Below are 27320 nucleotides of genomic sequence, written 5' to 3'. Positions count from 1 at the left end.
GAGCATGACATGAGAGAGAGAGAGAATCGGAGAGTTTCCTTGCAATGTTAAGCAACCTGATCCCCTGCTTTTTAGAGGAAAACAAATAAATGAAAATACTGTCATGGTGATAATAACATACCTAACCCCACAATAATGCAACAATGCAGTCTGCAAATTGCCACAATTCTAGCTGAAGTTTAATACTCACATGGCAGTTTATATTAAACAAACAAAAAAAGAACTGAATTGCACAAGTATTTACAGGATCAAACATGAATGGAAAACGATGTAAAAAAAACAACAAAAGAGTAGAAATTATTTAAAATGCTATCTATTTAAAAGAGCAATCAATCATGGCAGTGGGAAGAGCAGGTTCTGCTGTGCTTTTAGGAATAAGCGCTGGCTCTCTCTGATATTCCTTCGCTGGCCGCGGGGGAGTTGAGTCCATGCCACGATTGTTCATTCATGGCGACTTGTACCAATGTGGAGACGCAGCCCCCGGGGGAACCTTCCTAAGACGAGTATTCATCCTGAGAACTGTACGTCTGTGCCGATCAGCATATGGTCCTGGACACACAGAGAAGGAGATGGTGCATCAGTGAATTACATAATGACATTTACAGGTTCTATACATCACTGTGGTGTTTCATCTATTGTCCACCAAGGTCATTATGTTCCATCAGCCCGTATGACTCTGTCTGCCCGGTCATGAAGGTACTAATTAGAATGATACGCAGGCCATTGTGAGCGTTCTATGGGGAGAGTGCCGAGTGTCTGACCTTTAGGACGTGGAGCTCCGTGTTCACCAGGTCCATCTTTCCGATGGAAGGAAGAGGGTATCCTTCTGCCAGACGAGCTGTGAAGGGCAATGCACAATTTTGCACATATTTAATCACAACAAACAAACAAACAAACAAACGCATACAACATACATACAGTGTTACATTCAGTGGTACCACTTAACTGTCACCGGCACCTATAGGTGCCGTTTTGCACTTGCGGCACTTTGGCCTCGTTTTTAAGGCGATCCAATGCTTTTATGCCAATGAACCAATACATTGCTTGAAAGCTAAGATTGTCACCATTCGAGAGGTAAATGTATCTATGTTCCAGTTTTATGTACTGTTGAGCTTCAATACACTGTACCGATCACACATACCACCACCAACCTGGTTGTGTGGCAATAAATTAATCTTGGCCATTTTTGAAAAACGCATAGACATACCATTATAAAAAGTTGTGTAAGACACTCATTTTCTGTGGTATTGTTATCAACTTTGGACCTGTACTAGATAAGGCTTTAGGCTATGGACCCATTGTTGTTTTCCGGTCATACCTATCAGCTGGAACCTATAAGAGGCCTCTGTTTGCAAGATAATTCAAATGGAAGTAAAAAAAAAACTGATGTAATCAAGACAAAAGTCTTTCTCTGGTCTGCATTCCCTTAACAATTGTGTGTATTGAGCTGTACTGTATTGTACCCATTCTGCAATCTGTTAATAAAGTTGTCAATCAATCAATCAAAACTTAAAAATTTTAAAAGCACTCAAGAGTGATTCTTCCTGTTGTGGATGAAAATTCAGAATGTTTCCTTTCAAACGAGACCAGACTCATGCATGTATAAAGTATAATAAATTGCAGATTACTTTGGGTATGCAATTTTCAGGCTAAGGCCATAGAATAAAGCTCATTTGGATATATAAAAAATAGAAGGAAAGAAACTGTTCTGTGAGTCCACAAAATCAGTCTCCCTTTCATTGTGAATGGAGCAGTTTCAGACTTTACACAGTACTTGATGACGTCCCTCCCAAGTTTGATTCTTACTTCTCTGGTCTATGGCTTTGGGAGAGAGAGTAGCTCACATTCACAAACATTGATTGAACTGTCTTAGGCCGTGGAAATAACATAAAAATGTTGGTTGAAATGTAAAAAGAAAACATGTATGAATTGTCCTCACCGTTGACTTTGGGTATGATTGCCACCTTTAGGACCATTGAGAAGATGTTATCCAGTGATTTGACCTATTGGATACAGTCAGTTCATTTAGATTATAACGATGACACTGGCTTAATATGATAATGACTGTTATTTGACAATGTGTGCGACTGGTTCTAGAATGTGGTCCTAATACCTTAAAGTCTCCGACATAGCTAGTCCGCAATGTCATCTTCATCCTGCAAAACAAAACGTGGATAGATTTAGCTCTCTAATATAGCCTGTATAATCAACCTTTTGAATAATTTGAATCCCTTTAGTTTTCCTTCCCTACTCACTGGTTCAGGGTGACCGCTCCGACCAGCTTCACGTCGGACACGTACACTCGAGTACTGACACTCCCGTCCTACGGAGACGACGAGAGGAGCGTGAACATTTTAATTTACATGCGTGTTGCCCCGAGTGACGCGGTCGCTACGTTCAACCTGTAACATCTAGGGATCCTCCGATATTGATATTGGATATCGGCCCTGATATGACTAAAATAGCTGGATCGGGTATCGGTAAAAAAACATCGGATTTCATTTCTTTATAATAATATAATATAATAATGAATCACATAATAAATAACAATTCAGTACATTTATATCTGTGTTAATTTGTTACATTTTGTTTCACTAAGTTAGGAAAGTAATGTTTTAAGTACAGTCTGATGTTGCCTTGCACAAAATAATGATCCCAGTCTCTTCCACACAGTGAGGGATACAGTCTATTAATTGAACAATGGGTATCGGATCGGTACTCTGTATCGACAGATACCCAAAGCCCAGGTATCGGTATCGGGACTTAAAAAGTTGGGTCGGCGCATCCCTAGTAACATCCATTCAATCCATTCATTCAAAACCTTTTATTTGAAGCACAAAGGATCGCTGAGGTCGCCCTCATTTACAATGATATTATCGAGGGTACGAGACATAATTAAAATGGCGGGACAAAGCATGAGTAGAAAAAAGCCAAATATTATACATAAATAAAATATATATAAAGAAATAATAAATGTATCGGTTAAAACAATTACATACTGAAACGCAGTGGTTTGTGATCATGGTAGATGGACTGCATTTATATAGCGCTTTTTTACAAAGTGCTTTACAACTTATGCCTCACATTCAGGCATTCACTCACACAGCGGAGCAAGGTGCAGAGTATGCAAGTATGATTAGGGTTGGTTACCAAACTCTGTACTTTTAATAGTACCGCCCGAATTAGATCGGTACTACCATTACCGACTCAGCTAGATCAATCGGTACCAAATCTGGGTACCTTTACTTGTTTAGTATAAGAGTGTAATTAATATACTAGACAAGAGGGAGCCTTTTCCACAAATATATATTACTGTCCCATCTCTTGGGTCTTTGGAAAGACCAGACAAGGTCAGAGGAGTTTGATAATATTTACTGAGGATGGCCAAATAATGTTGATATTTAATAAACATTAAAAAAACACACTATACGTAATCATGTGATTTATTTTTTGTGGTGTGTGTGTTACAACAATAAATAACCAAAATAACAATGTTTAAATTGAGATGCCGAATACCGAATTCGAGAAACTGGTACTGGTACCAGTATCGGTTCAAATGTGAAAGGTACCCAACCCTAGTATTGATCTTCAGGGTGCGTTGAAGATCTACATACCATGTTGAGAACAAAGAGAGGGGTAAGAGTGGCATTTCGCTGTATGGCGTAGGCCGTCACTGTGGCGATCGCCTCAATGGTCACGTTATCGGGTTCAAGGGTTATGGCGGGCTCCTCCACTGTCGTCACCAGCAGCTTCATCGTCAGACCTGGGAAACGCTTGGCAATCTGAGAGAACACACAGACGGACACGCCTCTTTAGAACAAGCCAGAAGATATAATCCTCAGACGAAGAACCATGTAGTTCAGTTCTGAAACCCATGTATTTGCAGTTGTAAAGGCAGTCCATATCACTTGTATTTGTGATAATTGAGGTTCTCAATTATTGTTATAATTCTTTGTATCCAGGGATGATTTGTTGAACATACATTATACACATTTACAACTGAGAGAGCTCCTCGGTACAACCAGTTTCCTACTGCTGGCCCCCCGAGTGGCTCTACTGGAGCAGGTTCAGTGCCTTGCTCAAAAGATGAGGAGAGAGTCATTCATTCACTTTCCCCCACTTAGATGTTTCCCCCCTGCTGGTCTGGGGGGTCGAACTAGCGACCTTGTGCTCACAAGCCAATGTCCACTCAGGATCAGGGTAACATGTTCCCTCCACCTTCTGATCGTTACATAATGGGCTTGTGTGGCCTCACCTGTGGAATGAAGGCCCCAAATGTTCTGGTGTTCAGCCGGATGGGAGAAGCCGGCGGAATCTGTCGTGACAGATTAAAGAAGACGCTTGAAGATCCAGTACAATGATGTTTTAATTCAGTCATAAATTGCTTATTGTGGAATGTTAATGTCAGGAGTGTTGTTGCTGTTCTTCGCTCTATTCTCTTTATTTTAAATCTTTCAAAAATGTTCTTATGTACCCCAGTTGCTATTGCATACAGTACATGTACATATTTGTGTTTTATTACACATATATGTTCATACATACCAACTATTTCGCCTGTTTTATTCTCCACCCATCGATCATCCATAGCAACACTACTATTACCGACATCCAAGAAGGGGGATCCCCCTTGAACGGCACTTCTAAGGTTTCTCTCCTCCACATTGCCTGTGGTGCTTTTTTGCTATTGCTAGGTTTTTAGTGAGTTTTTCTTTACCTTCGCTGGGGTATGTCTAGGAGTGTTGTTTTGGATTTCATGTTTTTTTTTCTTGATTTATTGTGATGTTTCTTCTTGACTTGTTCAAAGAAGACTTGTCCGGCCCATGGGGACATTAACGTGTGATTTAGAAATAAATTTGATTTGATTTTAGTGTAATTCTTTCAGCTTCAGATGTATCATTTGATTTGTTAAGTGTTTTAGGTCACCCTCTCTGAGCACAACAACTTTCAGTGTGTTGAGGGGGCAAGATGTCAAGGTATCATCATAATACATTAAGCTTTCAAATGTAAACACATTTATGAGCCCAGTGCAGGGGTATAATCAAAGACTCTAGTCACCCAAACAACTGCCTCTTTGAACTGCTGCGGTCAGGCAAGCGATACCGGAGTCTCATGGCCAGTACAGAGAGATTCAGAAGGAGCTTCTATCCCCAGGCCATCAGGATGCTCAACGACAATAACACAAATGTAACAAACCATCAAATACACTCACAGCACACACATCCACACGTACACACTCACTTTAAATAAACAACTCACTGTAGCACTCACTTTAGACACTTTAACACACTTTATATTTATTGGTAAAGAGATTTGCACTACAATCCATACCTCATTGCACCTTACCCTAAGTTGTACCTCATCCCATTTCTGCATTGTACTGTATTGTATTGTAACTCAGTTACAAATTTGTTCTACTCTGTATTGTATATTGTATAATATTATGTATATTGATGAACACTTGTTTACACTTTGTTTACGTACTTTTGACTTTCTATTTTATACTTTATCTATTTTTATCTAGCACACTCTCAGGAGCAAGACAGAAAAAAGAATTTCATATAAAAGTATTCTGTATTTTTGTATGACAACTAATAAAGAAACTTGAAACGTGTGATCAGTTGCTATAGAGGAGATTAACATTGGCTAACCTGCGCTAGTAGCTGATACATAAATTGTCACAGTTTCTGTGGATGTTTTTGAACTACTAAAATTAACTAAATTGTAGCAAGCTAGTTTCATTACTTGTGGACTAGATTAGATCCTTTACAACTACAGACAGACTGACAGGTGATGGGCCAATCAGGGTAACCTGTGGATCAGCGTGTGACAGCACCACGGTAGATTGGTATAAAAGCAGAAGAAAGTACCATATCATCAGTGATGTTTACACTGAGAGCCCCGGCTCTGTTGTAAACAAAGCCAGCAGAGTTGATGGTGAAGGCAGAGATGCCGATGTACATCATGTTGTTGATTTGAGGGAGAAGAGAGAAGGGTGTCGGGACGAACGGGGGCTCCTGAGGCTTTCCAACGTTGTAGAACTCACCCTAGAGAGACAGAGAGATGGTCAGATACACTGGTGTGATCAGACCTTTCCACAAAGCTTAAAATGGCACGTTCTTAAAAATATTTGGAGGACCATACCACACAGGGGTAATAGAAGAAGTCCATACTACACAGGGTTAATAGAATAGGTCCATACTACACAGGGCAGGGTAATAGAAGAGGTCCATACTACACAGGGGTAATAGAAGAGGTCCATACTACACAGGGTTAATAGAAGAGGTCCATACTACACAGGGTTAATAGAAGAGGTCCATACTACACAGGGGTAATAGAAGAGGTCCATACTACACAGGGCAGGGTAATAGAAGAGGTCCATACTACACAGGGCAGGGTAATAGAAGAGGTCCATACTACACAGGGCAGGGTAATAGAAGAGGTCCATACTACACAGGGTAATAGAAGAGGTCCATACTACACAGGGTAATAGAAGAGGTCCATACTACACAGGGTTAATAGAATAGGTCCATACTACACAGGGTAATAAAAGAGGTCCATACTACACAGGGTTAATAGAAGAGGTCCATACTACACAGGGTTAATAGAATAGGTCCATACTACACAGGGTTAATAGAATAGGTCCATACTACACAGGGTAATAGAAGAGGTCCATACTACACAGGGTAATAGAAGAGGTCCATACTACAAATCAAGTCAAGTCAAGTCAAGAGTTTTAATTGTCACGGCATACAAGTATACAATGAAATGCGGGTGGTCTTGCCCGCAACGATGTGCAATACAGTGGTACAACATATAATAGAATCCAATAAAAAAACAACTGTGCAATAAACAGGTAACAGGTAACATGGTGTGACATCTCGGTATCTTTCTATCTACACAGGGGGTAATAGAAGAGGTCCATACTACACATTCGTAAATTATTATTAAATCATTTATAACTATATTTGTATAACATTTACAACTTATTTATAACTCATTATCAACATTGTTTGTACTTGATTTGTTCATCATTAAATAATGTTGTTATGTGTAGTAACACATTTGTAGATGCTTTGAAAAATGGATATGAAAAAACGACTATACTGTACCTCCATTTATTTGTTCATGTTCAACAAATGATTTGTTAAGACATTCATGTTCAACAAATGATTTGTTAAGACATTCATAAAACATCTATAAATCATTTGCAGATGCTATTGTGTGCCCTAATCTGAAGTGAAGCCTATTCATCATTAATGTCTAATAGTTTGTTTATTTGTGGACTTTTATGAATACACACGAAGCAATTACCAGACTTGTCTTTTCATGTTTAACAAATGATTTGTTAAGACATTCATAAAACATCTATAAATCATTTGCAGATGCTATTGTGTGCCCTAATATAAAGTGAAGCCTATTCATCATTAACAAATGTCTAATACAGTTAATTATTTGTTTACTTTTTCATCACCTGTTACAAATGTTTTCGAATACACGCTTCTTTGTAACATCAAACAGTGACACAATTAGGACTATAGATAAATGCAATTTTATTAACATATAAAATACAAGTGCATAACATATAGTGTAACATGGGGGGGCACTAGGAGTAGGACCCAGGAGTCCCTGGCCAGGTATTGACAGAGTATGTAGAGGAAGTATAAATAATGTAGAACGAATTTGTAAATGTTATACAAATATAGTTATAAATGATTTAATAATAGATTTGTTCATGATTAGTTCATTATCTACAAATATCTTATAAAGGTCTTATAACCGAGTGTTATTATAAAGTGTTACCAATGCACCTTTATAAAACACAAAGTATTCTGGCCACTGTTCTTCTGGTGTGACTTTTGGTTGAACTTGCAAATGGATTTTGAGGAACCCCTTCAGCCAGGAAATAAGACATCAGACTGCCCCAAGCAACCTTTTCAGACTAAGAAATCTAAATATAATATAAATTTTGCACTTGCTGTACATGCTCTGCTCAGACAGACTGATAGCATCTGAACAGTTTCTTTGCATTCAGATGATCACATTACTGAGACCACATCTGACCCCTTTTTCATCAACTCTGCGTCTGAAACCAAACCGTGCGGCACATCCTCTGGGGAGAGACACCGGGGACATTGTGTCATAATCACGGCGAGAGCCTTCTTCACTCCTCCTCCTCCTCTTCCCCCACATTCACCACGGAAGCCCCACACCTTCTTCACTCCTCCGCATCCTCTCCCACATTCACAACGGAAGCCTCACACCCATATATGGGCAGCACCTCTTCCCCGGATTCACACGCTGTCAAGCTCTTCACTCAACACGGCTGTACCTCATCCCCTGATCATCAAGACAGTACATCTACCTGCAGATCCTGACCAGACCTCGTCGTAGTGTTAATCTAGCTACGACGACTCAACCTAAAGCCTTGCTAACCTGCTTGTATTATTATTCCTTGCTCTAACCTTGTTTCTCTGTGTGCCCAGGACCTCCGCTCCAGTGCACCCCCCTGCCTGGACATCTCGTGCTGCACAAGGAGTCTCCTGCTCTCTCTTCCACGACACAGACCTGTGTCTTCTGCCCACAGCTGCACTGGGAGTGCACCTGTCCTCACCCCCCAAGAAACATTCCCAATACCTGTCTGTTGCACATTTCCTGATGTAACTCTGTCTGCTTAGGGAAATACAATTAGAACGCTCCATTCTCTCTTCTCCTGTTCAGCTATTGGGCTCTGCCTAAACACATTCTCACACATTGTGGATGAAAGCATCTTGCGCGGACAGGTCGTTGGACATTTCATGGGTTTCATTCAGGCCGTCCCCATGGGGTCTCTCCTCAAAAGATGAGCGCACTGCACGGTTTGGTTTTTCCTACAAATGCCGCCCTGGTTTACAAACCATAAAAGGGTCTGTTGGTGCACAGAGATGACAGAGATGACAGGCAACGACAAAAAACTTTAAACCAGATTTTCAGGGGCGGCTAAGTGGCGCAGTGGGCAAGGCGCTCGCCACTAGTGCAGGAGATGCTAGGTTCGAGCCCAGCTCTCGGCATTGCTACCAGCTTGGCTGGTCGTTCATACTAACACAATTGGCAGTGTTAGGGGTGGGAGAGCTGGTGGGTGGGTCCTGGTTGTTGTAAACAGTGACTCCTACAGTTTGGTCGGGGCGCCTGCTCAGTGAGGAAAGGATCTAAGGGGGGTAGTGTGATCCTTCCACACGTTACACCCTCTCAGTGAGAGTCCGCGCTGCCAGGTGAAAAGAAGCGGTTGATTGGCTACACATGTGTTGGAGGAAGCATGTGATAATTGTGATAGCCTCCACTCTCCCAGACCGACCGTAGGGGGTAGGTGCACAGCGACCAGGAAGGGGATTGGGAATTGGCATAACGACTAACATTGGGATGGGAGAAAAACTGAGGAAAAAGGAGGGGGGAAAAGATTAAAAAAAAGAAGAAAAAAAAATGATTTTCAAACATAAACATAAAGACGGACAACACGCTCATCACAGACAAGTGGGCAAGGCACTCACCATGAATACTGGAGGCTGGGCTCAAACAGATCATCTCCCTGTTCGAGCCCAGCGCTCCACATTGCTTTCAGTTTAGCTGGTCGTCCACACTAATACACATTGGCAGTATTAGGGGGAGGGAAAACTGATGGGTGGGGATCGGGCGTTGTGGACAGCGACTCCTACAGGTCGGTTGGTGCGCCTCCGCAGTAGAATCAAGAAGCGACGGGGGCGGGGCCCCTCCAAAGCCCAGACCCCTGACGCTGAAAGATCAAGCCGCGCAGGTGGAAAGATGCGACTGCTGTTACCTCGAGTATCGGAGGGGACTCGTGCTATGTATGACTTAGTCCACATTGCAGCCGGCTTGTGGGAGGCATGAAACAGCGTTCAAAGACAGGGGAGGGTTGAATTGGACGATACGAAAAAATTGGATAAAAAAAAGAACATCCCACTCCACTGACACATGCCTTCTCTATTTGAACGACCACATCAAACAAGAGGTGGACGTGGGCAAATACTGCGGCATGGTCATGCTGGACCTACAAAAGGCCTTCGACACTGTCAATCACTCCATTCTGATTGACAAGCTAAAAGCAATTGGTTTTGATAGTCTATCAGTGAGCTGGATGCAATCTTACCTGGAGGGGAGAGAACAGATGGTGGAGGTAAACGGTACCCTATCCCCCCCCCCCTCCCAGTGAGCTGTGGTGTTCCACAAGGAAGCATACTAGGACCGCTACTGTTCCTAATTTATGCAAATGACATGTCATCAGCTTGTGACTGCAACTTGTTCCTGTTCACGGACGACTCAGCCCTGGTCTCTGACAAGAACAAGTTACTTACAGGTTGAAAAAACCCTCAGCTCGGAACTAGGCAAAATCTGCATCTGGCTCACTGATAACAAACTATCATTACACCTGGGTAAAACAGAGTCCATTCTCTTCGGTTCAAATAACAAACTCAGCAAGACCGACGGCTTCTCAGTTACAGTGGGTGACAATATTGTCACAAGGAAAGATGAAATTACATACCTAGGTTCCATCCTAGAGGCAAATCTTTCCTGTGACAAAATGGCATCCAATGTAATAAAAAAAAGTCAACCAACGAACTCGATTCTTGTACCTGATCTCCTCTCTGGTAAACAAGAATACCCTGAAGACTCTGGCAGGAGCACTCATTCAAGGGTACTATGGCTATGCTGGCACCTCATGGTACCAAAGCACCTCAAAGGCAATTACAAATATCACAAAACAAACTGGTCAGACTACTGCTTGACCTTACTCCTAGAACCCACCTCACCCCTGCCCATTTTGACTACCTAGGATGGCTTAGAGTAGACGACAGAGTACAGCAACTTGCAATGGGCCTGGTCTACAAGATACACTACACGACTAAGGTACCCATGTACATGTCAAAATACTTCCAAAAGGTCAGTGAATACCACGACCACAACACCAGAGGGAGCTCCATAAATCATGTTAAACCCATCATGCTAATCGGCTCAAACAAGGGACTAAACACGTTTCGCAATTATGCCACAACAATGTGGAACGCCCTACCCACAGCTGTAAAGGAATGTGAATCACTACCCACTTTCAAAACCACTCTCAAAGAGCACCTACAGGAGACTGCAATTCGAAACTGGCCCCTGTAAATGTCCTAACGCAACCCCCTCCAATGTACAATAAATGTCCTATTAAACCCAATAATACACAAGACCCTCTTCTTGGGACCAAGTAAGGTTTCGTCGATAATCCAATGTACAGTTCAATCAATCAATCAAGGCATGACCTCTCACCTTCAAGCTGAGATCTATGGAGGCGTTTGAAATGGTCGGTGATGAAACCATGGAATATTCAATCTCTGCATCTTTGTCCACTTTGGCTACAACTGCAGTAAAACAAAAATGGATTCAGATGTAAAGATATTCAACATAAATGTATTTATATATTTCTTTAACCCTTTCAGGTATAATAAATATTTCGGAATGTTCTCTTGGAATTCAATCTTTGAATTCTAAAACTCCATAGATTTAATTGTCCCATAGCATAAATTACATTGTCATTTAGGATGTTCAAGTTCTCAAACAAATTCTCACTCACAAATGACATTGTACAACAGGGTTAGAAATCAACATATATGGAAATACAAAACATATTAGATGTTTTCTCTGCAAGCATTCTCTTCCTTATACCATTGAGTGTTTTCAGGCGAGGGTTCATATCAGATATGGTATCCTCCACCAGAGGGCAGATCTGTAACAGAAAAGAGCAGAGATGGACCATTTCTTAGAAATTAACACAACAGATTTATTCATCTTGAATTGATGATTGCCTTCTGTCCATCCATAAGATGTTGTTTGTTGATGTCTTTCACAGTGTGAGAATCTGCCGTTAACCCATCTGAAAGTATAATTAGATGGAGGTGTTGGATGGAATCTAATTAGATTAATTCAGATATGAACAGTTATTTATTAGTGGGACCACAATTTTATCATTTCCAACAATGATACCAGGCAATTGTACCAGAAAAACCCAGACACTCCAAGCGTTTGTTACTGGAAGCAGAAAATATTGGCATTTGTTACCAGTGCTAGCAGAAGTCAATACAGCCAGTGCTTTAAGCCTTTAAATCATGGGCTATGGCAGGTAGACTCAGACAAGGGCCTGTGCTTAATCACAAGAGGCTCACTAATGCAAGATATAAGTATATGTAATTTACTTCATTTGTAAATTGTTATAAAAAAAATCCAATTACGGGCGGCTATGTGGCGTAGTGGGCAAGGCGCTCGCCACGAATGACGGAGACGCTGGGCTTGCCTGTTCAATTACAATAAAAATACAAAAGAAAAAAAAGAAAAAAATTATAATAATAAGCCATGCGGGCTGATTCTATGGCTAAGAAGCTGCTAAGTAACAATGCTTTTGATTTTTGGAAAGAAGTGAGAGTATTATTAACAACTGTAAAACATCTCTACCATGCACTGTAGATGGAGTCTCTGGATCCGAAAATATTGCTGAGTTATGGCGACAGCATTATAGTACCTTATTCAACTGTGTTCAAAGTGATTTGTACAGTATGAGCCACACAACATTGAGAGTAATGACTCAATGATGGCTATGTCACATGAGGTGCACCGAGCTATAAAGAAGCTGTCTGGTGCTGCAAGTGCATGGTAGATGATATTACTGCTGAACCCTAAATATGCCAGTCCCAGGATATTTGTTTGTTTTACTGGCTTTATGATTCATGGCTTGTTACCAGACTCAATATTGTCTGTTCCGTTAGTGCCGGTTATATTATGGACAAAGCTGGTGAAGTTGGCCGCCTAGATAACTACAGACCCAGAGCTTTAGCCAGCGTATACTGCCAAATGTCCTATAAAGAATCCTGCTGGATAGGATACATTAAATTAGTTAAATAAATCCACAGATAACCAGTAGATAGATGTCAAGGCTGTCAATCGATTAAAATATTTAATCTGATTAATCGCATGATTTTCCATAGTTAACTCACGATTAATCGCAAATTAATCGCAAATTTTTTATCTGTTCTAAATCTACTAATCTAAATCTATCTAATTAATAATGCATTAACTTTGACAGCCTCAGTTCTTATGTGTTTTATTGATACTTACAAAGCCTTTGATCGTGTTAATCATAGAAAGTTAAATTGAGTCAAAGAGGGTTGTCTAAATACATCGTGCAATAGGGCAATAGCGTCTCAGCCCCATTTGGGGTTAGCAATGGTGTCAGACAAGGAGGAATCTTGTCCCCAGTTCTTTTAAATCTATATGATCTGTCCAAGCAATTGTCTGTAATACTGCATGATTGCTAATACTCTAATATGATTGGTAATGATTGGTATGATTGGTAATACCATTCTGCCCTTGGATTTATCACCGGTGACAGTTATGGTTCCCATCATCCCTGCTTCAAGATGTCTACCATCATCCCTGTGCCGAAGAAACCCTCCCCAGCATGTCCAAATGACTACAGACCGGTGGCACTCACCTCTGTGGTCATGAAATGTTTCGAGAGGCTGGTCAAGGACCACATTTGTGCCTCCCTCCCCAGTGATATGGACCCTATGCAATTTGCATACAGGACAAACAGGTCCACCGACGACGCGGTCTCCCAGGTACTGCACAGCACCCTCTCGCACCTTGACCGTCAGAAGGGGGGCTATGTGAGACTGTTGTTCATTGACTACAGCTCAGCGTTCAACACCATAGTCCCCACCAGACTGGTGGACAAGCTGATCGAGCTAGGTCTGAGCTCCGCCCTGAGCGCCTGGGTACTGGACTTTCTGAGCGAAAGACCCCAGGCGGTCAGGGTGGGGGGTCAGACCTCCAACACCATCACCCTGAGCATCGGGTCCCCCCAGGGCTGTGTTCTGAGCCCCCTGCTGTACTCACTCTACACACACGACTGTGTGGCCAAGTTCAGCTCCAACTCCATAGTGAAGTTCGCAGATGACACGGTGGTGGTGGGGCTGATCTCGGACAACGACGAGAAGGCCTACCGGGAGGAGGTTGAGGTACTGGAACGCTGGTGCCAGGACAACAGCCTGCTCCTGAACATTGGCAAAACCAAGGAACTGATCGTGGATTATAGGAGAGGACAGCAGGAGACACACACACCACTGATGATAAACGGGGCTACCGTGGACAGGGTGAGCAGCTTCAAGTACCTGGGGGTCCACATCTCAGAGGACCTGACATGGTCAACACACATAGACACAGTAGTAAAGAAGGCGAAACAGCGTCTCTACCACCTGAGACAGTTAAGGAAGTTCAGAGTATCGGGGAAGATACTCCAGTCCTTCTACTCAGGAGCTGTAGAGAGCATCCTGACCGGAAACATCACTGCCTGGTATGGAAACAGCACGGCACAGGACAAGAAGGCCCTACAGAAAGTGGTGCGCTCAGCCGAGCGTACCACGGGTATTGCACTACCCCCCCTGCAGGTTCTATACAACAAGAGGTGCAAATCCAGAGCCTGCAGGATAATGAAAGACCCTCACCACCCCAATAACAGCCTGTTTCAGCTGCTGAGGTCAGGCAGACGCCTGCGAACCCCAGCTACTAGGACAGAGCGGCTTAGGCTCAGCTTCTTCCCCCAGGCCATCAGAGCCATGAACAATGAACATTGAGTGCTCAGAACATTGAACTGTCCACACACAAGCACACATGAACACACACACGACACGCACACTGTGCACGCTCACACACGAGCAGCCACTTAACACTTTAACATGAGCGGGCACACACTCATGTCGCACACACGCACACTTATGGCCAAAGGAAAGGACACTTTAAATTAGAATAACAGGAACAGTGTATTGCACTACCAAAGCTAACTAGCATGTCACACATGCTCTGTAAATAACTATGTACAGATACCGAGATGTCACTCCATGTTACCTGCTACCTGTTACTGCACAATGTTGTTTTCTTCTTTTGATTCTATTATATGTACCACTGTATTGCACATCGTTGCGGGCAAGACCACCCGCATTTCATTGTATACCTGTATGCCGTGACAATTAAAACTCTTGACTTGACTTGACATCATTGTATCCTGTATGCTAAGGTTGGGTGGTCCTCTCTGGCAGAGAGACGTGACTTGCACTGGCATCCGTTTCTGTATGAAACCATTATTGGTGATCTTCGACCGTACATCACTTCATTGCTTGATTGGAGCTCTGGACCTTATCATACTTGCTCTGGTGATTGTCTTACACAGACTTTGCACTGAATTAGGAAAATCTGCTTTTAGCTTCTGGGCCCCCGACACATGGAACATTTTGCAATGCACTTTAATTAAAACTCAATTCAATTAGTATCCATTGGTCAGTCTAAATCTTTAATAGTCAACCATTTCACCACAGTCTGCAGTTGTTTTTAATTATTTAAAATAGTTTAATTGATTGATCTTTCTGTTTCTGTATTGTTTTTGTATTTATTATGTGCTGTATTTCTCAACGTCATTGTGAATGAGAACTTGCTCTCAATGATTTTTCAATATTAAATAAAGATTGAATGAATGAACTTTAGTGAACCACATAATGCATGCAGATGATCTATTGGTCTTTAGTCCAAGTTGCGCTGGTCTCCAGCAGCTCCTTACTGTTCTGTGTTTGGTGTGGAACATCAGCTCCTTACTCTGTTCTGTGTCTGGTGTGGAGCATCAGCTCCTTACTGTTCTGTGTTTGGTGTGGAACATCAGCTCCTTACTGTTCTGTGTTTGGTGTGGAACATCAGCTCCTTACTGTTCTGTGTCTGGTGTGGAACATCAGCTCCTTACTGTTCTGTGTCTGGTGTGGAACATCAGCTCCTTAATGTTCTGTGTTTGGTGTGGAACATCAGCTCCTTACTGTTCTGTGTTTGGTGTGGAACATCAGCTCCTTAATGTTCTGTGTCTGGTGTGGAACATCAGCTCCTTAATGTTCTGTGTCTGGTGTGGAACATGATATCAAATATAATGCCAGTAAGATGCCTGATCTGTAGAACCAAAGAGGACATGTCTAAAATTCCTTGATTTCAAATGGTCTGATCATAATCTTGGTGTTTGTAGCTCAAATATGTTGGACATATTATTACAGAACAAATTATAGATGTGATGATATTTATAGTATGCACAAGTCAACATTCTGAAAGTTTAGTTTGTGTACAGATAGAGTGAAGATGTCCTTGTTCATTGTATATTTTATATCACTCTATAATGTACACTTGTGGTCTAACTACAAAAAAAGCAAGGTTACAGAAACTTCAAGTAGTATAGTCAATACCTTCCAAGCTGTTTTAATAAATATTTGCCTTAATGACTCTGAAAATGAGGTAATTGGTTTTAATAAACATGAGGTTTAGTTCTTCCCAGCTGTGTAGACTTGTTGTCTCTTTGTAAGACATTGTCTTCCTTGTTAAACCTTGATATTTTATTGTGTTTGTTTGTCATTTATTCTGTGTGTTGTTCTGTCTTTAGCTCTTTTTTTTTTTATCGGACCCTGAGTCTGTAATAAGGTTTGATTGACTGATTTATTGATTGATTGAATAGATGGGCGGGAGTCATGTCTCTTTATCTGAGTTAAAGGAACATGCCAATAGTTTAGGAAATTAGTTTACCGTTTTCTAGATTTTTTAGATACCAGTTTCCTCTCTGTGCGTTCAGTAGAAAGTTATCTGGCTGCATGTTACTTGTTAGCCTAGCTTAGCACAATGAATGGAAGCGGACATGACTGGTTATCCTAGGCATTGTCCAACTAACACCTCTCCCGAAGGCTAACCGGTCATGTCCGCTTCCATTCATTGTGCTAAGATAGGCTAACATGCAGCCAGATAGCTTTCTACTGAACGCACAGAGAGGAAACTGGTATCTATCTTCTTGTCTCTCTCTGGAGAAGACGAGCTAATTTCCCAAAATGTTGGCGTGTTCCTTTAACAAATGCAAAAATGTTCTGCCTCCAGTATCTATTTTTTTGTATCTACTTTTTCTCCCATTTTTCAATTTTTCTCCCATCCCAATTTCGTATTGTCCAATTCTACCCTCCCCTGTCTCGAACGCTGTTAGGCCATGCCTCCCACAGGCCGGCTGCAATGTGGACGAAGCCTTGCATCACGTGTCCCCTCCGGTACACAAGGAGGCAGCCGTCGCATCTTTTCACCTGCACAGCGCGATCTCTCAGCGGCGAGGGTCTGCGTGGGACGTGGGAGGGACACACCGCCCCCGTTGCTTCCTGATTCTGCAGCGCAGGCGCACCAACCTACCTGTAGGAGTCGCTGTCCACAACGTCCGATCCCCACCCACCAGCTTCCCACCCCTAACACTGCCAATAGACCTATCTCAAACCCTGCCCTCTTTTCTTGATCCTCCAATCACAACTGTCGCTTACCTCGGACAAACAAAGCGTCAGTTGTGATTGGAGGATCAAGAAAAGAGGGCAGGGTTTGAGATAGGTCCATTGCGTTAGTATGAACGACCAGCCAAGCTGGTAGCAATGCCGAGAGCTGGGCTCGAACCCAGCATCTCCTCAAGTAAAGTCAAGTAATTTATTTATATAGCACGTTTAAAAGCACAAGAGCCAACCAAAGTGCTGTACAATCAAAGCTTAAAATCAATGTCCTAATATAAAATACACAAATACAAAAATACAAAAAGGCACAGCAGGACAAGACAGTACATTCAGAGAATAGGACAGTAGGACAACACACGGATAGGGGAACACAAAGTACAGTAGCACACAGGGGACAGAGGAGCATAAGAAGAGATACAAGAGGGAGGGGGCAGGATAAAATTACATGGGAGTGTGTGAGTTAGGGTGTGGGAGAATCAGGGTTTATTGAAGGCCAGGGAATAGAAGTGGGTTTTAGACGGGCCTTAAATGTCTCCAGCGAGGGGGCAGATCGGATCTCCAGGGGAAGCTGGTTCCATATGGCTCCTGAATTAGTGGCGAGCGTCTTGCCCACTGCGCCATTTAGCCACCCCTGCCTCCAGTATCTCAAGAGCCATACCGCTGGTGCCATGCCAGTGGTTTTGTTTTTGTGGATGAACTGAATTGACTCCTATTTTAACCGGATATGCTTGTTAGACAAAGGAGACTTGTCCCCTTTAATCCTTGTGGGTCTTTCTTCCTCACCTGTTTCTGCAGTGCGCTGCGCACAACCTTGTCCATGAAGTTACTGAAGACGTTGTATAGCCAGCTGAGAAGACAATAAGCATTGATCAGAAGCAATACGCATATATATATATAATTTGGAGGCAAGTAACGTTAGGGACGACAGTGGCTCAGGAGGTAGAACAGTCGCCTGGTAATCGGAAGGTTCTTGGTTCTATTCCCGCTCCTCCTGGCCAGTGTGTCGAAGCGTCCTTGAGCAAGACACTTAATCCCTAATTGCTCCCGATGAAAGCAGGTTGGCTCCTTGCATGGTTACCACCACCGTCGGTGTGTGAGTGAGTGGGTGAATGTGAATTGTAAAGCCCCCCAAAAATTGTTAACATACAAACGTATGTATGTCAAACATGATGTGAAAATCTGTAAATTCTCATTACAAAAGATTTCTGTTTAACAGGGGATTTACCTGGCTCCGCCGTGGAATCTGATGGTTGCGTTGCCTACATTCGCCACACAGTCTAAGGTACTGACTGTCGGTCGGCCCGTCTCGTCACTCTTGACGGAAATGCTGGTGGTGATGGTGAGCCCGTTCATTGTCAGGTCAAACGATCCACTGTCTTTACTGTTGTGAGATAAATGAATGCATGTTACTACAGCCGACATCCCGCTAGTTAAAGCTGCTCCTTGTATTCTTCTGAAAAGTCACAATAATGTATTGCATATCTTTAAATCTTCATTGAATATATAGTGTCACAAGAGAAACTGGATCCCTGTAACTGTCTGAATCTAGAAATGATGTGTTTTGGCTGTGATGGTCCTACCACCTTTACCATAGAGAGGCATCTTATACATGCATTGTTGTTTCACTTTTTGTGATTTGTTTCAAGATTATGAAAAAATTTCAAGCATTTATAACTAATTATTGTCAAGGTCATTCTTTCCTGTCAAAACGACATGATGTACCTTCAGGGGATTTGTGCTCAGCACCACAACAATCTACAGTTGCAGTACCTCTGGACCTTCGCCTTCAGTAGCGCCCATGGAACTCTGACTCAGAAGGTTCAGAGGGGCCGAACCTTCATGAGATCAGTCATTCGTTTCGGCGCTGATCAAGAGCAATGGGTGGGGTCTTCTTTTTCACAACATTACTTTTCCTGAGCCTGTTGGATGTGTGAATTTAGCATTTAGCATTTAGTATTTAGCATTTTTTGATTATATATTAGATTAGATTTAGACTATTGGATTATTAGATTATATATAGCATATATTTAGCATTTAGCATATTTTGTTTAAATTATATATTGGATTAGATTTAGATTATTAGATTATATATTCTAACTATATTGTAGGGCAACAATAACTGAGAGGGCATACATACCCTCATCTCGCACCTTGTTGCCCATATGCGCATGTCCAGAGTTAATTATCTTGTATATTGTTTACACTGCCTTTTTATTATTTTTATTTTTACTTCTCCACTGTATAATTCTGTGACCTGTACCTGTATGTCTTCTACTACCTGTACCTCCCCTCCCCCCTCCCCATGCTGCTATGATACCTGAATTTCCCCAAGGGGATCAATAAAGGAATATCTTATCTTATCTTACCTCAATATCTCTTTGTCAAATCATTTAAAAGATGTACAAAATATAAGGTGGAGAACCCCCTCTCCTACCTGTGCTCTGTTACTCACATGAACCTGAAGTATCGAACCCTCCAGTTTCCATGCAGGTTGATGAAGGCGTTAGCGATGGACAGACTGACTCCGGTGTCTGGCATCAGGCCCAGGGCAGATTTAGGTAATCCCAGATTCACTATTTGCATGCTGTAACATACAAGGGTGAGGGGAATCAAGGAACGTTTGTTAGAAGAGGGGTGGTATATTGGTGGTGGTACAGATTTGGACTTTGTGGAAATGTTATAAAATTAATGATTAACTCTCTGGAAGAATAGCCTGATAGGTCTTAAAGAGATCCAAGTAAAAATATGCTCTTACTTGTTCAGGCCGTACTGGATCTTGCCGATGGGTGACATTTTTACTGTGCCTGAGATATCCGGGACCTTGATGGTTTTGAGTTTCTCCTGGAGAGACACCATTCCAATCTGTTTGCCTGGCAACAGGCGAACGTTGAGAGAGAATGATGAGAGAATGATTCATAATTCATGAGTCTGTAGAGGGAAAAGCTTTTAACCCTTTTACTACCACACTACAGAAGGTTAACCCTTTACTATCCTGTAGTGTGATAGTAAAGGGTTAACCTTCTGTAGTGTGGTAGTGAAAGGGCTAACCCTTTGTCGTGTGGCAGTGAAAGGGTTAACCTTCCGTATTGTCGCAGTGAAAGGGTTAAACCATTTGGTAGTGCGGCAGTGAAAGGGTTAAGGTCAGGTGAGTTTGCCTGTAGTAGACGTACCATATTCTAGGCCTTTCTCTGTGAGTTTCACCTTGACCCCGGCGTTGGTGCTTGAGGTCGTAGGGACGAAAGCCAACAGGGACAGCCAACACCACGGGACCATCTTGAATCTTGTGACATACGCAAGACAAAAACATTTATCAACACTGTAACCAATGCTATGTTCATATGATATCATAGGAAATACATGCTTAGGTAAGATTGTGGTTCCTGCATAGATTATTTGGAGAACAATGAATGTATATAGTTCCTGTTTAAAAAAAAAAAAACATCCCATCCCAATTTAGTCATTATGCCAATTCCCCCCCTCCCCTACCTGGTCGTTGTGCGCATGTGCCTCCTACTGGTCGGTCAAGGGAGCCCTGAGGTCTACCACATGCTTCCTCCGACACATGCGGAGACAGCCAGCAGCTCTCTTTTCACCTGACAGCGCGGACTCTCATTGGTGAAGTGTAACGCCTATAGTTCCTGTTTTGGAGAACGTTTTGTACAGTATGATCTCTTAGGGTCCTTTACTCTGAACGATGCTTTATATCCCCTGCATTGCATTTAAACTATTGTATAAAGGGAACACGTGTTACATAACTTCATTAACAAGTGTTTACACGAGTACCGTTAAACAGCTCTTTGTCACAACCAGGACCATGCACAGACAGCGACTCAAGACCAAAAAAAAAGGTCACTGTGGTAGCCTTCCTAATGTACTAACGAGTTTTTCCATCAGGGTGTATTCTAAAGGATCACCTTGATTACCTTTATTGCATGAGGGCTCCTCTTTTGGACCCTAATGTGAGCACACATGCCTGCACGTGACCACTGACTGAACCTTCTGAAAGGAACAATTAGTTCCTTTTTTTTGTCTCATGACTTCCTTATTAAACAACGAGGTACATATCACATAGTAGATTTGTATGAAGCAGGTCCGTTCTCGAACCCTGTAACACCTGGTTGCAAATCAGTGGTACAGTAGGCTACAGGGACGCCTGATTCATTGCCTGTGAAAGAACCGTCTGCAGATACACAGCCACATGACCTGCAGCGAGTTAGCAAACACGCTGTATTTTTAATTAAGTTATGCTGAAATTAAAGCCTCAATCCGGGTTTTTATTTGTCCATTTAAATGTAGTGGTATTTTCCAATACTTTCTTAAAGAATTGTAATTATAGATATAATTATTATTATTGTAATCCACTAACCTATTTTGTAACCCAAAATGCAGGGTCATTAAGTGTTTACAAAAAAATACATACATTACACAACATTTTATTGTAGGCACTCGTGTTTAGTTAGTCACATATTGTAAATCCCTTATCAAGAACGCTATCGATTTAGTTCGAGACATGTCTCCGCTGCGATTTTTCCCCTTCGTGTCACGATTGGATTACAGACTGAGGCTTTAGAAAAGCCACAAGGAAAGGAGACAGAGCTGACTTGCTAAATCACAGACATGTGACTTGAGTATGTTCTGGAACTCAATGGAAGGCTGTTTGCCTGCTGAGGGAGTCGATTGCGGGTCAATACACCCTCTCAGAGACAAGTTCCCAAATGAAAATTGGGGTTTTAAGACAGACAGAGCACTATCGGAAAAACAAAGCTAGCGAATAGTCTTTGTCATACTATGCGTATGAAAACATAATGTGTATTGCTTCAAGCAATAGTTCATGCAAATGTGGCCTACATCTCTCCAATACCAGTGTCTGCGTTACACTAACTATTGCATCTAAAGACCTCCAGGGATGGAATCACAAGTTCAATCTTCAACAAAAGAACAAAAGCAGAAGTTGCCACAACAACCATTAAAATCAAGGAAAAAGGAAGCATAACCCATCATCATTATAACCCATCAGAGGCCTCACGCTTGACTCCTTCATGCCAACACGTTTGACAATACATTTAGCAGTTTTACTGTCACAAATAGACCATTTACTGTACATACATTTCAACTCTTTATATCATCCACGGCTACACATAAACAATAATGCTCCATTTACATACATTTCAACTTTTTGTTTCATCCAAGGCTATACATAAACAATAATGAGCCATTTACATACATTTCAACTTTTTGTTTCATCCACGGCTATACATAAACAATAATGAATCCATTCACATACATACATTTCAACTCTTTCTTTCATCCACGGCTACACAAACAATAATGAGTTAGAGGAGAGAAATAGTTCTGCTTTTATAAACACACAAGACATTTGAAAAAAATAAATAAAAAAAAAGACAAAAGACAAGATGAATGTAAGAGAACTAGGAAAAGGTTTTGAAATGAGGCCTGTTCAGTATTCTCTCAGTACGTACCTGTTTACCTTCACTAAGGCAGGGTCAGTGGGCTTCTCTGCTGCTGTGTCCGTCTGGCTGGCAACAGGGCAAAGTGAAAGGGGGGAAGAGAGACACAAGGTTTCTAATTCACTTTGCTCAACCAGGAAGAGGGCTCAGCAAGAAATGGCCTGTGACAATCCCAGATACATGTGTAAACACTGCAAACTTGTTTCACTTCCCTGCCAATAAAAGTAAATACGATAAGAATTTAACAAAAAGGTTCACTGTGTACCTTCACTGCCTCCACCTTGTTTCATACATTTTCAAGATACACATGATTTATTCCATTCATGTCTTGATTATAATGGATTCCTTTTCACATTTGATCACAAATAAAACAATTGCACTTTTATTGATAAATGTGATCTAGCAGAGGTAAATAAGATAAGATAAGATAAGATGATCCTTTAATAATCCCCGGGGGGGAATTCGGGTGTCAAGGGGGGTACAGGGTGGGGGATACATAGCTTCACAGTCCTATACAGTCCAGTATCTATATACACTATAGATACACTATAAAATATAAATACAAATACAATATAATATACAAATACAAAATACAAAATAGTCCAGTGATAAGAGTCCAGTGATATGAGTCTCTAGACCAAAATAAGTGGTCTACATGTTAAAATAATAGCTCTACATGTGAGGATTCGCCTGTCCCTGGACCTTTTTCCTGTGTTTTCCCTGTCTACTCTCCTCAACAGCCCCCACCCTTGCGATGATTTACTCTCCTCTACTCTTCACCAGCCCCCACCCTTGGACATCCTTGATCCTCTACCTTCACGCACCTGTTGGGAGTTTGCAATCACCTCGGGAGAGTACATAGGTTGCAGACTCCCCTCCAGTCCTGGTCGGGTCGTTCTGTGTTCTGGACTCTGTATCTGTGTCTGTGTTCATGGAGTGCTGTACGTTACCATTCTGTACGTCACCATCACCTGCCGCGTCTCCGGCGTGAGACGACGGCCCAGCCATCACCACCTGTCGCCGTTTGCCTGGAGTGGGACACCGTCTTCGCTCTCTAATTCTCCTTAGCCTTAGTCCCTTAGCCTGTTCGCCTCTTAAAGGCACAGTGCCGCATTTTCCAGATTTCCTTGTCTCTAGTGTTTTTTGTGTTCTCCCTTAAAGGGACTGTGCCGCTTTTTGTTCTATAATAAATATTTGCCCTGTTTTGGCTTACTCTCATACCTGTCTTGTGTTGTGCGATTGGGGTCGGTTACAAACCATAACAGTACGACCCGACCAGTCGATGACCCCAGCCAGCACAGACAGTGTATGTGAGTTAGCCCCTGTTAGTTCCCTCTAGTTCCCTCTAACCCACTCTAGCTCCCTCTAGTTCCCCTGTTAGTTCCCCTGTTAGTTTCCCCTGTTTGACTCCCCTGTTAGCCTCGTTAGCTCCCCTGTTAGCTACCCTGTTCCCCACAGCTATGGACTGTCCTTCCAGCTAGCTTGTTCTCCTTTGCTAGTCCAGCCCTGTCTGCTAGCCTAGCTCCGGCAGCTAGCGCAGCCTCTATGCTAATGTAGCAGTACAGCTAGCATAGGCCCTGTAGCTAGCAATGCTCTGGCAGCTACCCAGTCCCTCTGCTAGCCCCACTTTAGGTGTAGCTTCCCCTGCTAGCATGGCCCAGTTTTTTTTTGTTTGTTGCTTTGTCATGTCCCCTGCCCCGCTGTCTGATTTTTTGGGTCGCCCGGTGGCTCCCGTGGAGGGGGAGGTACTGTGAGGATTCGCCTGTACCTGGACCTTTTTCCTGTGTTTTCCCTGTCTACTCTCCTCAACAGCCCCCACCCTTGCGATGATTTACTCTCCTCTACTCTTCACCAGCCCCCACCCTTGGACATCCTTGATCCTCTACCTTCACGCACCTGTTGGGAGTTTGCAATCACCTCGGGAGAGTACATAGGTTGCAGACTCCCCTCCAGTCCTGGTCGGGTCATTCTGTGTTCTGGACTCTGTATCTGTGTCTGTGTTCATGGAGTGCTGTACGTTACCATTCTGTACGTCACCATCACCTGCCGCGTCTCCGGCGTGAGACGACGGCCCAGCCATCACCACCTGTCGCCGTTTGCCTGGAGTGGGACGCCGTCTTCGCTCTCTAATTCTCTACGGGAGGTTTTCCAGTGTTCCCACTCCAGACGTCAAGGCGGCTCGCCATCGCTCCCGATTCCACGGGAGGAAGGCGTCTCTTCGTGATCCTCGTTCCTGGGGTGAGGCTCGTCGTCGCTCCCTAGTATTCCACGGGAGGACGGTGTGTTCCCATCCCGGTCCCCTGGGACCCTCTTTGTTCTGCGCTGCCCGGTTGCAGCATCCGAGGAGGCGGAAGAGGATCTCCGTGCCAGGCCTCCGCCGTCGGGCCCCTGTCCCCGTGCCAGGCCCCCGCCGTCGGGCCCCTGTTCCCGTACCAGGCCTCCGCCGTTGGGCCCCTGTTCCCGTGCCAGGCCTCCGCCGTCGGAACCCTGTCCTCATCCCTGTAAGCAGCTCTGGCCCTCGCCCTGTCCAAGGCCTTAACCCTGTTCTCTGTCCCTGTCTCCAGCCCGCCTCTCCGGGCCTCTGTCCCTGTCCCCCTCTCCAGTGCCCCTGGTCCTGGCCCTGACACTTAGCCATGGTCCTTAGCCCTGGCCCTTAGCCTTAGTCCCTTAGCCTGTTCGCCTCTTAAAGGCACAGTGCCGCATTTTCCAGATTTCCTTGTCTCTAGTGTTTTTGTGTTCTCCCTTAAAGGGACTGTGCCACTTTTTGTTCTATAATAAATATTTGCCCTGTTTTGGCTTACTCTTATACCTGTCTTGTGTTGTGCGATTGGGGTCGGTTACAAACCATAACACTACATTCCGACAGCCACTGCCACTGATAAGATAAGATAAGCTGATCCTTTATTGATCCTCTTGGGGAAATTCGGGTGTAAAAGCAGCATGTGAAGGGGGGGGGGGGGGGGGGGGGGGGGTACAGGGTGGGGGATGCAAATAGATACAAATACAATATAATATAAAAAAAAGTACAAACACAAGATGGCAAATATTAACCATATATGCTGTCTAGTTTGTGTGTGTGTGTGTGTGTGTGTGTGTGTGTGTGCGTGCGCGTGTGCGCGCGCGTGTGTGTAGGTGTGTAGGTGTGTGTGTGTGTGTATGCATGAGGGCTGCAGTGGTAGAAGGTGGACATCAACATACAACAGATAAGTAGAACAGAGTGCTGTCTCTTTGATGTACTGAATCCTGAGCCTTTAGCGTTCGACATCAGTTGCATCATTCAAATAATAACTTGTACTTGTCTGCTCTAAGATCAGCTTCTACAGGGCCTCTTCTCGCTTACCAAAGATTGGAGGCACAATGGAAATGGATGCCTTACAAATATAGGAAATTTGCTGTGGAACGCAACCCACCCTGTAGTTTGTACTTAGGGCTGTAGTTTGTATTTAGGGCTGTAGGCTCACATCCAGATCACATGAAATTTGCTGTAGTTTGTATTTAGGGCTGTAGGCTCACATCCAGATCACATGTAATTTTCTGTAGTTTGTATTTAGGGCTGTAGGCTCACATCCAGATCACATGTAATTTGCTGTAGTTTGTATTTAGGGCTGTAGGCTCACATCCAGATCACATGTAATTTGCTGTAGTTTGTATTTAGGGCTGTAGGCTCACATCCAGATCACATGTAATTTGCTGTAGTTTGTATTTAGGGCTGATATACCGTAAGCCCGTAAGGAGTAAGGAGATGCAGGACGTAAAACAGAGACGTAAGCGTAGGGCGTAAGGAGACGCAGGAGAAGACAATATCATCCCCGCCGGTTAGACCTGGATGTGATGCATGCTGTTGGTGAGACCGGTAGTGCATTCACTGTTTGTTTTTATGGATCGTATGGAAGCCATATGCTTGATTATGAATATATCATTATATAACAGCTGTGTTTATTCGACCTATTAACATGACATAAGGCGTTTGGGATTTCCTCTGAAGCATAAATATGTTTGATGATCCTGAAAGAAATATGAAAGAATTGAAGAAAATAAAAGCACAGGAAGCTGTTGACTATACTACTGTGTTGTATGCTGGCAATGACTTGCTGGCTATTAAAGAGTAATAGCGTTGCAACGGCAAACAGAGGGCATTGTCCTTGCCTGAATAAAGGACAGTTGGGAATGTTCCGGCACTACGGCGTAATACGAGGACACAGATGGCGTAAACTCCCTGTGGTCTCACTGAATTCATTATTCTTTACCTCAAGGATGAAAATAGCCTCAATAATGTCCTTCCTCTTCATTTATACAGCGTTTAGTTCCAAACATATATTGTAATTGAATGAGAGACATTCCACTAGTGCTTATAACGGCAGTAGGCCCATAGGAATTTGTAAATGACAGGAGCATTTTAAAGAGAGGGGGTGGAGCAGTGTTGTTATGGAAACGTTTTCGAAAATGGCTTCCCCTGTTTCTAGTGTGTGAATATGTCTGACAATAATTCAATGTG

General features: G+C 42.9%; 1 protein-coding gene across 1 annotated transcript; it reads right to left on the bottom strand.

The window, feature by feature from the left end:
- Nucleotides 1-161: 161 nt before the first annotated feature.
- LOC311230336 (bactericidal permeability-increasing protein-like) lies at nt 162-22897 on the bottom strand. Its single transcript, XM_084316585.1, has 16 exons — nt 22838-22897; nt 20528-20637; nt 20113-20227; nt 19810-19941; nt 18583-18738; nt 18141-18204; nt 11698-11758; nt 11302-11393; nt 5868-6044; nt 4256-4315; nt 3615-3782; nt 2256-2323; nt 2114-2156; nt 1940-2003; nt 762-838; nt 162-549 (listed from the first exon to the last, which is right to left on the bottom strand). Exons 2-16 carry the CDS (start codon nt 20628-20630, stop codon nt 508-510), a joined length of 1422 nt encoding a protein of 473 aa, XP_084172711.1. The 5' UTR covers nt 20631-20637; nt 22838-22897; the 3' UTR covers nt 162-507.
- Between the last annotated feature and the right edge of the window lie 4423 nt (nt 22898-27320).

This window comes from Notolepis coatsorum, assembly GCF_963971535.1.
Source record: "Notolepis coatsorum genome assembly, chromosome: 6".
Taxonomy (NCBI): Eukaryota; Metazoa; Chordata; class Actinopteri; order Aulopiformes; family Paralepididae; genus Notolepis; species Notolepis coatsorum.
The sequence above is the reverse complement of the archived record's forward strand: the minus strand, read 5'-3'. Positions and strand labels throughout refer to the sequence as shown.